The sequence below is a fragment of the Chenopodium quinoa genome, unplaced genomic scaffold (assembly GCF_001683475.1).
Source record: "Chenopodium quinoa cultivar QQ74 unplaced genomic scaffold, ASM168347v1, whole genome shotgun sequence".
In the NCBI taxonomy this organism is placed as follows: Eukaryota; Viridiplantae; Streptophyta; class Magnoliopsida; order Caryophyllales; family Amaranthaceae; genus Chenopodium; species Chenopodium quinoa.
Window position 1 is genome coordinate 7,327,036 of NW_018745410.1, and position 11,707 is coordinate 7,338,742.

Below are 11,707 nucleotides of genomic sequence, written 5' to 3' on the forward strand. Positions count from 1 at the left end.
ACAACTTCGCTTGAAATCATCTCCAGTTTTTTGTTCCAATAATATTCCGAAGAAAACTTTTGAAGATCAACGCTTGTCGATCTTTAAAGCTCGCTTGAACTTTGCTTCTGCTATGCCAGTACGTCGGCGCATTTGATGCTTGTGAGCCATTATGTCGGTGCTTTTGCTGTGATGACAATCCTCTTTTCTTTGGGAATAGTTGCCAACACAACTCTTGTGTGATGTATGACAATCCGGTTTAGGGAAATTTTTCAATACTCTGTAACATCCATCCTTGGAAATGTTGCCACGATGAAGCGACAATCCGTATCTCGGAAAATTTGCCAAAATCCAATTTTTGGGAAAAGTTGCCAATGCTTCGTAACAATATGTCATAAGAATTTTGCTACGATCGACAATCCACATTTTGGAATATAACTCTTGAAAGCAATCCACTTTGGAAATTTTCCAACGCTATGCAATAATCCTTTTAGGAAAATATTGCCACAATTGACAATCCGCGTCTTGGAACATTTGCCAGAAAAGAGTCAATCGACAATCCACTTCGAGAAAATTTGCCACTTACTGAAATGAATGACAATCCACGTTTGAGGAACCTTTGTCGAAAATTATGATGAATAGAGATCTACGACAATCCTTTGGGAAATTTTGCCATAGGGAATTGGGTATATGACAATCCAATCTCGGAAAACTTGCCAGAGATGACAATCCGAAATTGCTAAACAGAGAAGGAGCACGACAATCCAATGCTTGGAAACTTTGCCAGTGATGACAATCCAATCTTGAAAAAATTGTCGTTGAAGAAGATGCACGAATATCTATATTTGGAAATATTGTCAGTTGGGGATGACAATCCAATTTTCGGAAAAATTGTCGTTTGAGAAGAATACGCGACAATCCATATTTGGAAATATTCTCGTTTAAGAAGAATGCGCGACAATCCATATTTTGATATATTGTCGTTTAAGAAGAATGCGCGACAATCCGTATTTGGAAATATTGTCGTTTAAGTAGAATGCGCGACAATCCGTATTTGGAAATATTGTCGTTTAAGAAGAATGCGCGACAATCCATATTTGGAAATATTCTCGTTTAAGTGCTTGCTTTTAAACCGATACATTGGTGCTTGTAATGAGCCAATGCTTAGGCGCTTAAGCTAAGTGAGACGATTTTTTATCAGGTCAATCACTTACTACGATTGTAATCGAGCCGACTACTAATTATGTCAAATTTCTTATAGGGACTAACTGGCGTACCAAGGAACCCAAAATTGCTGTCTGAAGTCAAAATAACCGTTCTGAGAGGCTTCAAGCTCTGTCGCTGCTGAAATATCACTGGCGCCAAGAATTGGCTCTATCACCAGACACTGAGATGTAGCGCCAGGCGCTGAAATCTGTTGCTAAACGCCAGATGTTGTTGTCTGGCGCTTGAGTCGGGTCTTCCCTATTATGCTCTTGCTGCCGCTGTTGCTCGGTTTCGCTTTGAACTTTGAACTTGGTCGTTTCCTTTCAACCAAATCCGCTCAAATCTTTTGTAAATTAAAGCTCTTCATCTCTAATTTACTGATATATGTAATTTTGCTCAAACTCCTCTCAACTTGGAAGAATCTCATGTATCATTTTCGCTGTTTTTTTTGAAAAAATCCGGGAATGTTCTTGCTTGCTGGGATGCACCTGCATTTAATCTTTGACTATAGGACATTGCTTATCTTTCTTTAGGGTTGACCTAAGACTTATGTTGCTTGACTCATTGACTTGTCGTAACTCAAGGTATGAACTTGACTCGCTGTGATTGACTCGAGGTTGACTCGCCTAGAAGTGTTTGACACATGTGTTAGACTCAAATCAAGGTGATATTATGACATGACTCAACGTGTACATGAATTGTGTGTGCAATGTATTGTGATTGTGGGACTCAAAAATGCAAAAAAGCAAAAAAATTTCGTTATTTTTGTGGAGGGTACCGACTTTCTCCCGAAAAAGAAAGACGCGAAAAAAGAAAGAAGCGAAGTTTTTGAAGTTGCATGCTGAATGAGGTTAGTCAAATGTTGTTTAATACTATCTGTCAAGGTGCAAGGATTAATTCATCCTAGGCTATCTCAATGGTTGACTCAATGATGAAAGTATTTGGGTAACTTAGGCACGGAGGCTAAGCACTTCGTACTTCGTGATGCAATGACAATTATGATTGATGAGTGATTTTGACATGACAAGGCATGATTCAGCGTTATGTTAAGATTTCATGACAAAGGGTTCCTAAGGGAAAGACTATTTGGTCATGTATTTGTGCAGTGTGTGATAGTGACGCTAAAGTTAGGCCGCAAGAGCTAAGTGTGTGGAAAGATATTATTTTTAGAAGAGTCAAATTATGGTGACTCTTAGGCTAGGTAAGCTAATGATGTAAGGATCAAGCCCCAAAGTCTAGATCTACATGAATAGGGATGAGAATTGGAGATCCATTGATATGATCATGGTGTGTGAATGTGAATATGAATGCATGTTTTTTACGGCCGCACCTCGATGTGAGGTTGCCTACGTATCCCTTAGGAATCAGGCCGAACGTAGCTCTAGCCGAACCTCGCACAAGTATGTGTATACCTCAAAAAGGTATTTTTAAGGGTTGTAACGTGGTTAGGCTAAAGGTTAGAGAAGAAAGGGATAAAGGCTCATGACCCTTGATATTCCCCCAAGGTGTGCAATCTTGCTTTTAAATCTTTATTTTTTTATGCTTGAGGTTTCTCACTCTTTTTTATTTCTTTTTGCTTTAGCATTTATTTTATTTTTATAAGTGTGGGCAATCTCGATCATGCGGTCTATCACTCACTTGACATTCATGTTTCTCAGGCACGGTACCGAGCACTCGATAAAATACGTAATCTGAGACGTGTTCATATCAAAGACATGTTCATATCAAAGACATTGGAACACTCGCCCTTTTGTAAACTTTTATTTATTTTTTGCTTATTTTATTTATTTTTATCTTTTGAAAACACTTAAGCTTTTGAGATTGCATAAGTTACAACCATCTCATCCCAAGGTTAGGTAGATATGGGTTAGAGAAGAAAGGTTTATCGTTAGACGAGGCTCAAAGTGGTTTATCAAAAAAGGATTGTATATTTGAAGTGTGAAAGGTAATATGATGTGGCTACAAGGGGTGCCTCAAATCATTGGTATACCTTGTTCTTAGTTTGACATAGATTTTTTTTTTAATTTTTTTTAAATGCAATGAAATGAAATGAAATGAAATGATCATATACAAGAAAATAAAATGCTCATTTTTATTAAAGGAGAAGAAATAATGATCCTACAAAATTAATCTATATAGAATAAAAAGGTGCCTATGCTAGACTTATTGGGGAAAGGGTAAATATAAGAAAATAAAAAAAAGGAGGTCACGAAATCTTGTCGTTGAAGCTCGCCTCTTGTCTTGTGTCGTTTTCTTTATCATCACTCTTATTTTTTTTTAATATTTTTTTTTGTCAATCACATGACTCAAACTCAATTCAACATACTTGGTGGAAGAAGGTAGGAATAATGAAGGTTGTGATATGGAGAAAGCATGTAGAGAATGGAAAGATGATGTAGATGGAGAGATATGAAAAAATTAGGAATAGAATGTTCCCCCAACTCAAATGACGGAAAAAACCGACTATTGCATAAACCTAAGACATGGTCATGGTGATATATACTCAAAGTGTTTAGGTGACATGTTAAGACTCGTGTCATGACCATGTGGCTAGACTATGTGACTATACTATGTAACTAGACTATGAGACTAGACTCAAGCAAAGACTAAGTTAAGACTTCACGTATATGCATTAAACTGGACAGGCTGTGGTATTTTAGTCATAACTTTTGATTTATGACTCTTATTAGGATAAAACCAACTCCAAATTAAAGATAAAACTACGGGCTACATATCCATAGGCTGTACGACTCATAACTATTACTAGAATCTGGCTATGACCAAAACAAATTGACGCTTGTGCAGTATACGGGAATAAAAATCCGGGTTGACTTAAAGGAACAGTGACTCGATTTTAGACATATTTATTAGCTCAAATTAATTAATTAATTAAATAAACAAAGTCCTTTTTCCTTTAATTAGTTTATTTAGGCTTAATCACAAGTCAAACAAACGGTTAGGAAAAACACGTAGAGTTTGCACAAGCAAAGAATGCACAAGTAGTCAAGTAGTCACAATATGATGTAATGAGTTTGCAACCTAACCATGGCTCTAATTCTCTAAAGTTCGAGATATGGGTTAGTCAAAGAGGGTCCATGGTTAATTGTCCACATGCACCACGCATAAGCCTAACCGTGAAGGGTTGGCGCGAGTGGATGGGACACCGCGAGTTAAAAACTAACTTCCATGGTTTGGTGAATTCAACATTCTCGGATGTACCCTTTGTTGCACAGAGCGTTCAATCAGGTAGATGGAGCATTGATCACGGGTAATTAGGTCGTTACGCTACTACCCTAACCAAATTAATCATTTATAATACCTAAACCTACACTAAACTAGTTAGTAGCAAGTAAACGGTCGAACCACTAGGGAGGCACGCTAATTCCAAATCAATATATGGAATAAGTTCAATCCAAACATCATCATTCATCCAATATCAAATCATATCTTCCACCCCCTTCCCCTAGCTAAAAGTTTATCCTAGAAAAGGGAGATTAAACATAATATCAAAACTAGAAATAAACTCAAGAAACACAAGACAAAACATGATTGAAATCAATAATAACTAGATAAACTAATAAGATTGACAAAAATAAGTAACAATAAAACAAATAAATAATATTAAAGGAAAGGAGAAGAGATTACTAAAGAAAGGATTAAAGAAAGATGAAAACTTGGATACTTGCTTGATTGATGTAAGATTAAAACTTGAGCAAAGTTGAATACAATAAAGGAAGCTTGAATAACAATCTATTTTCTCTCTCTAGATTAGGCTAATATTCTATAGAATTATTACTCAGTGTTTTCTATTACAAAGAGTCCCGTCTATATATATGTGGTTCCCCCCAAAAGAAAGAGACTTGGACAAGGCGCAAATAAATCGGAAACCTAGACGTGCGAGCGCACACGACACATGCGTGCCCGCGCAGCAGGTGTGTGCGCCCTTTCAGCGTAGTGCGCGGCCACAACTTTGAGGGTACATGGAAAATAAAGGCGCCCGCACAGTAGGCCTGCGCGCCCGCGCATCATTTGTGTGCGCCCGCACATATGACACACAGCAAGTCGCGCAAACTCTCTGGTTAGGCTCTGTTTCTTCAGTTTGGTTGTGCGGGTTCTGATAGGGTTGCGCGCCCGCACATCCTATCATGCGCGCCCGCACAGAAGCCGCACAGCACCTCGCACACAACAGTTAGCTTGGCTTCTTGATATCCTCTTTCTTTCGGCACATAATACCTACAAAACCAAAGCATGGAAATCCTAATAAAAACAAAGCGAGAAGACTAAGAGAAGGGAAGATAAGGGAGAAAAGAAAAGAGGAAGCAAAACTAAGTAAAAATGCTTAGAAAAAGGGCTAAACAAGTGCAAATGAGGGGAGAATCCTTAGAGAAAAAGGATAAAAGAGTGGCATAAATTCCACTCATCAAAATCCCCAACACTTGTCTCTTGCTTGTCCTCAAGAAAGGAAAACCGGAATAAAGAGACAAACACAACAAACATAACTTGACAAGGTTTTCGCAAAACCAATTAAACCTCAAGGTAATGGAATGCGCAATTTGGACTCATTTGCAAATAAATGCACCAAAGAAAACTTATCTTTCTCAATTCAAAGAGGGAAAACACGTTCCAAGATGCACAAAGTTGAAAAAGACAAACCTAAGCTAAGCGTAGAAAACTAATGATTTCATTCTCCGCCCTAGCCCTAACCAAGTCTGTCCGCGTTCTCTCTACTAGCTTTAATTCATCCCCTAGCTAGCTCCTCATGATTCCTCGAGGGAACCGAAAAAAGAAAATTTTATGTGGAGTCATAAGGTCATCCCGACATCTCAACTATGCATACTCTCTCCATAGGTTTGAAATATATCTCCCTCCACCGTTTTTTGACCACGCCCCTCTAGAATTCAAGGGTCTTAAGTAGGGTTGTAATGTCATGGCTAGGGGTTATGGTTGGGAAAAAATTTGAAAATTTTGGTTGCAATTCCTAATTGAAGCGTAAGAGTGGCCATCTCTCAAGAACATCCTATCAATTGAACCTATTCTTCAAACTTACAACCTTTCAAAACAAACCACACCACATGACTTCAATTTTTTTTGTTTTTTTGCTTGGTTTTCATGAATTTCAACTTTCTTGCCAAGCCTTTTTGAGTACTCTTTTCATGAATAACCTTTCAAAACCTTATTTGAATCAAATTACACAACTTTCTTACTCAATTTCAACATTATGAAACTCGAGCATCAAAAGCCAATGCTTCACTAACTACAAGGGTTGGTAGAACATAGGCCGATAGGTTTGTAATATAGCTAAGTCAAGAAAGGGGAAATAAGGCTCAAATTGGTTAGCAAGAGGGTGAATGTAAAAATGAAAACCAAATTTGTAACAAAACACAAAGAAAACAAAGAAAAATGAGATGAAATGCCCTCTTCCTCCTCTAGACGCCAACACAAAAATTAGGACATGCATAGTTAAGGATCCTAAGTGCCGCTCACAAGAACGATGAAGGCTAGAACAAATGACGCTCACACGGTATAAGAAATATAGCAAATACAAACCAAGGGAATCCTATCCACCATAGAGAGAAACACCATCTTGCCACTTTCCCGTGAACTAGGGGTTCAAACGTCCTCAAAAGTTCTAAACCGGGCTACCTTAGCTTACAATGTGTCTAACTCAACCCAAAGCATTCTCAGACCATGCAAATCCTCATCAACTAGGAAGATAACCATTCAAAGACACATCGAGGTAAACCAATCCAAAAGAGTGAGCAAATTACACATAAAAAATCATTTCAAATTGTTATAATTATGCTTGTAACACAAAAAAGGGGAAAACAAAACAAAAGAAAAAGGAAGAAATAAAAAAGGTTCACATACGAGGCATATAGTTTAATTAAATCCCAATCGTCATACAAGTGATCGTTCGATAACAACATTAACGATCCCAGGTTCCATAGAACCAAAAGCAAACATACTCGAACCATTCAACTTCTTCCTAAGCTAAAACTAAGCTAAACACCCAAGGAAAAAGAAAATAAAAGAGAGGAAAGGTCTAACCAAATGCCGCTTAAAATGAAGACAAGATAATTATGCAATCTCACCGAGGGGGCCTCGAATTTCCCTTTGACTTCCTTTATCTCCATTTCCAAGCTTTAAAAAATGAGCCAAAATGAAAGAAACGACTAAGATGAAACAAAAATAAAATAAAAAAGTTAAAAATCAAAGAAAGAAACTAAGAATTTAAACAAAATGAATAAATAGAAATAAAATAAAATAAACTAAACGAAATTTGGATTAAGGAAAGTTTTGACTATCGGGAGTTTGGATTTTTCCTCATGGGAGCGCCATCACCTAAACAAACACTTGAAAATTCATTAGCAAAAACTTCTCAGAATCACCCAGGGACATAATCATCACAATCAAGCAGATAAATCAACATCAAAACATGATAAAGCCAACCGAACCATGAGAGCTCTATCACCTACAATGAAATCCCCCCCACACTAGCAAGATGACAAGCCTTCCCCTACACTATAAAAAAAACATCCCTTTGTCTCTTATACACCCCCCACACAAAAACAATGCACCGTCCGCGGTGCACCAAATTAAAAACATTGGGAGGGGACAAAGGGGAGAAATAAAGAACAAGGGGGGATAGTGGCCACTAGGGCCGTCTTTGTCATCATCTCCCTCATCCTCGGTGTCGTAAGAGAAACCATCCGGAGGGATGTCGTATGAGTCCCAACAACCGGAGTAACCCGGAGGCCAACTATAGTGACCTCGGAAGAGGTCTTGTTGCCATTGAGGCAATGGGTCGAAAGGGGCGGGAAGCTAAAGAGGGGAAGGGTGGGTAGGGTCGACATATGTATAGTTAGGGTCACCCCGAAAATCGCTCCCCCGAGGACCCTTGCCAATAGGGCAAAGTAGGTTGTGATCCCTGCCACCCAGGGACCGGGCCTTGTTGGGGTGGCCAATAGGGGTAGTTTACCAGGGGGTGACCTCACCCCTATCCACGGCCGCACCAAAAGAGCTTGGGTTTGCATAAACATACCCTGTTGGTTCTCCATTATGCTCTGCATGCCAAGTTGCATGCTCATCATTTGTTGTTCAAGGCTACTCATGCCTTGATGATGTTGCTATTGCTGATGATGTTGTTGTTGTTGTTGTTGTTGCTGCTGCTGTTGTTGTTGTTGCTGTTGATGTTGTTGTTGGTGGTGTTGTGGGCCGACTTCCATATTCCTTACGCCACCAAGAGCAGTGGGTAGCACACCATTATCTCGCGGAATCTTCCACACATTCCTTGCGTTCCGCTGCAGGGATGTACGGATGGGGTATGACAAGATACAATGGTGCTCTCAGTCAACTATCTAGGCATGAAAATTGTTGGCATCTGAAGTTCCATTGAGGAACCCCGACCTTCTCATCTGTTGTATGTCGATGAATAGTTCTTTATCGGCCCCAACTTGAGTGCACGAGGGGAAGAAGCGTTCATAGTTGAGCTTCTTGGAAATCCTTGTAATCATCCCACTGAGGGAAATTTCTCCTGTCTTTTGGCCCGACTTGATTGCCTCGCAGCACAAGACGAACCAGTATCCCATATTGAGCCACCCTTTCAATTCCTCCCTAGTGGCAACCCACAAAGTAAATAGATCCACATGCGAGAGCTTGCTCAAGTCCTGCTTGCTAAACACTGAAAACCCCAGAATCCGGTGTACAATACGGAGCACAGGGTGGATAATATGGTTGGCCACCGAATACCTCATGTTGAACTCGTCAAAGTCGGTAATCGTTTGCCACCATCTAAATTCATCGTACTCGGGAAACAGGCTCAATGAAGGGTCTAGGAGGTCCGCCTCGGGGTTCAAATCCAACAATACATTTAGATCAATAAGAGTCATAGTGTGCTGGTTGTTGAATAGTTGGAAGGAAATTTGAAAGTCGTTCCCTAGAGGCTCCTTATCAAAAGAGGCCAAGAATTCGAAGGTGGGCTTTAAGTTTGGTATTGATGTTTGATGAACTCACTCATCCCCAAGTTGTCAAGGAGCTACCTTATATCGTCGTCAATCCCCAAAGCTCTCATGGAGCGTTGATCATAGTGCCTGGAGGGATTTAACTTTCATTCGTGATGGTCGTTGAAGAACGTAGTATGGACCTTGTTCGAGAATCTCAATCTAGGGGGAACATTAGGTCCTTGAGCTTAAGTTTGTTGGGTACTCGGTTCTTCAACCCTTAACCTGGGCTCCTTTCTGCTCTTTCTTTATGCTCAATATGTTCAAGTAACACAAATAACCCAACCAAAAGGAGAACTACCTTCGAACTCAACCAACAATTAGAAAACAACAACAACAACCCAAGTCTTAATGATCTGCAAATGGGTTAGTGCTAACAACTAATCACACAAATACAACGCCCAAGACAACAAGAATCAACAATAAAGCAGTCAATCAAAACACATTATGATAACAAGAAATTCTCATGAAAGTAGTTGCATTATCAACAATACTAATACCAAATTTCTCAACTTAATTTCATGAAAATGGCTTCCAAAACAATAGTATTAACAACAATGTCCCCATAATAACTAAATTTCACACTAATAACTAACAAATCCTTCACAAAGAAAACCAAAATCACATGCAATTCACTCAAGCTAATTCATGTTTAATAACTAAAATTTTTTCATAAACAAGTGAAATTAAGTAATAAAATAGCAAAATTTAGAGTTATACCACTTTGTAGAAGCTTGAACACCACTAGAAGCCTCCATGAACACCCCCTTAAATTAAGCTTGCAAACCATGAAAATGGATGATTTTTGGGTATTTTGGAGAGAGAAAGTGGGTGAATTTGTGAGTAGAGTGAAAGTTTTTGATGGATTTGAAAGAAAATCAATGGAATTTGTGAGAAATGGGTGAAATTTGAAGGTTAGGGTTTGGGTTTGTGAGGAGAGAGAAGAGAGCATGAAAATTGAGTTTCGAAAATATGAGAATGAAATCGGGAAGAAGAGGGTTAAACCCGATTTTCCTAGCTCTGCGCGCCCGCACAGGTGAGCTGCGCGCCTGCACAGATGAGCTGCAGGCCCGCACAAGAGTCGCGCACAGGGTCGCACAAACTCTCTGTCTTGAATCTCAAAGTTTTATTAAATCTGTGCGGGTTCTGACAATGAACGCGCGCCCGCACATAGGTCGCACAACAAGTCGCGCAAACTTTCTGCCTCGAGCTCCAATTTGTGAATAAATCTGTGCGGTTTCTGACAATGCCTACGCGCCTGCACATATCACACTGCGCGCCCGCACAGATGTCGCGCACAGGGTCGCACAGAGTAAAATTAGATTTATCCTCACATCTTTTAAATAGAAAATCCTTGTTCCTTCATCATCCAAACACCTATCAACCAAAAAGGTAAAAAATAAAAAATCAAATTCAAATTCAAATTTAAAAAGGAGAAAGTGAAATCGGAATATTCTAAAAAAAGTATGGAAAGGAGTTAGAAACACGGGTTGCCTCCCGAGAAGCGCTTCTTTATGAGGTAACTAGCTTGACCATGAGAAAAATTCTTCAAGTGGGAGACTTGGGATCCCAAGGATCAAGCAATATACATTCGATGATACCAACTTCTTTCTTGCAAAAGTAATGCTTTAAACGATGACCATTAACCATAAACTTGTTACCATCCACATCTAACTCAAAGGAGCCATAAGGAGTAGTCTTTGATATCACAAAATGATCCGACCACTTTGATTTGGGTTTACCTGGAAATAAACGAAGCCTTGAGTTGAAAAGCAAAAGCTTGTCTCCAACCTTAAAGTTCTTGTTTCGAATATGTTGGTCATGCCACTTTTTGGTCTTCTCCTTATATAACCTTGAGCTCTCATAAGCATCATATCTAAGCTCTTTAAGTTCATTGAGCTTAAGCAATCTCTTCTCACCGGCCAACGATAAATCCATATTGAGCTCTTTGATGGCCCGCCAAGCCTTGTATTCTAACGCAACTGGCAAGGGACAAGCCTTTCCATAGACCAACCTATAGGGGCTTATGCCGATTGGAGTCTTGTATGCCATCCAAAGAGCCCATAGAGTGTCATCAAGTTTGAGAGACCAATCTTTCCTTTATTTGTTCACCATCCTTTCAAGAAGATTTTTGATTTCACGATTCGAGACCTCCACTTGTCCTTGACTTTGAGGGTGGTAAGGTAATCCAACCTTGCGATGAACCCCATATCTCTTGAGAAGTGCTTCAAATTTCTTTTTGGCGAATTGGGAGCCTCCATCACTAATTAGCACCCTCGGAACTCCAAACCTAGGCAAGATGATCTTCTTTAGGAGCTTAAGCACAACCTTGTGATCATTGGTAGGTGAGGGTATGGCTTCAATCCATTTTGTCACATAATCGACCACTACCAATATATATAGATTCCCACAAGAAGAAACAAAAGGCCCCATAAAATCCACCCCCCAAACATCGAAGGGTTCAACTTCTAAAACACTTTGTCGGGGCATTTCGTCCATCTTGGTAATGACTCCGCTTCTTT

General features: G+C 39.5%; 1 protein-coding gene across 1 annotated transcript; it reads right to left on the reverse strand.

Annotated features, from left to right (window-relative positions):
- Positions 1–10,733: 10,733 nt before the first annotated feature.
- Positions 10,734–11,237, reverse strand: LOC110713291. Its single transcript, XM_021891750.1, has one exon. It carries the CDS (start codon positions 11,235–11,237, stop codon positions 10,734–10,736), a length of 504 nt encoding a protein of 167 aa, XP_021747442.1.
- Between the last annotated feature and the right edge of the window lie 470 nt (positions 11,238–11,707).

What these genes read in the sequence shown, in the direction of transcription:
- LOC110713291 (XM_021891750.1), bottom strand. Translation starts at nt 11,237, where the DNA reads ATGGCATACAAGACTCCAATCGGCATAAGCCCCTATAGGTTGGTCTAT.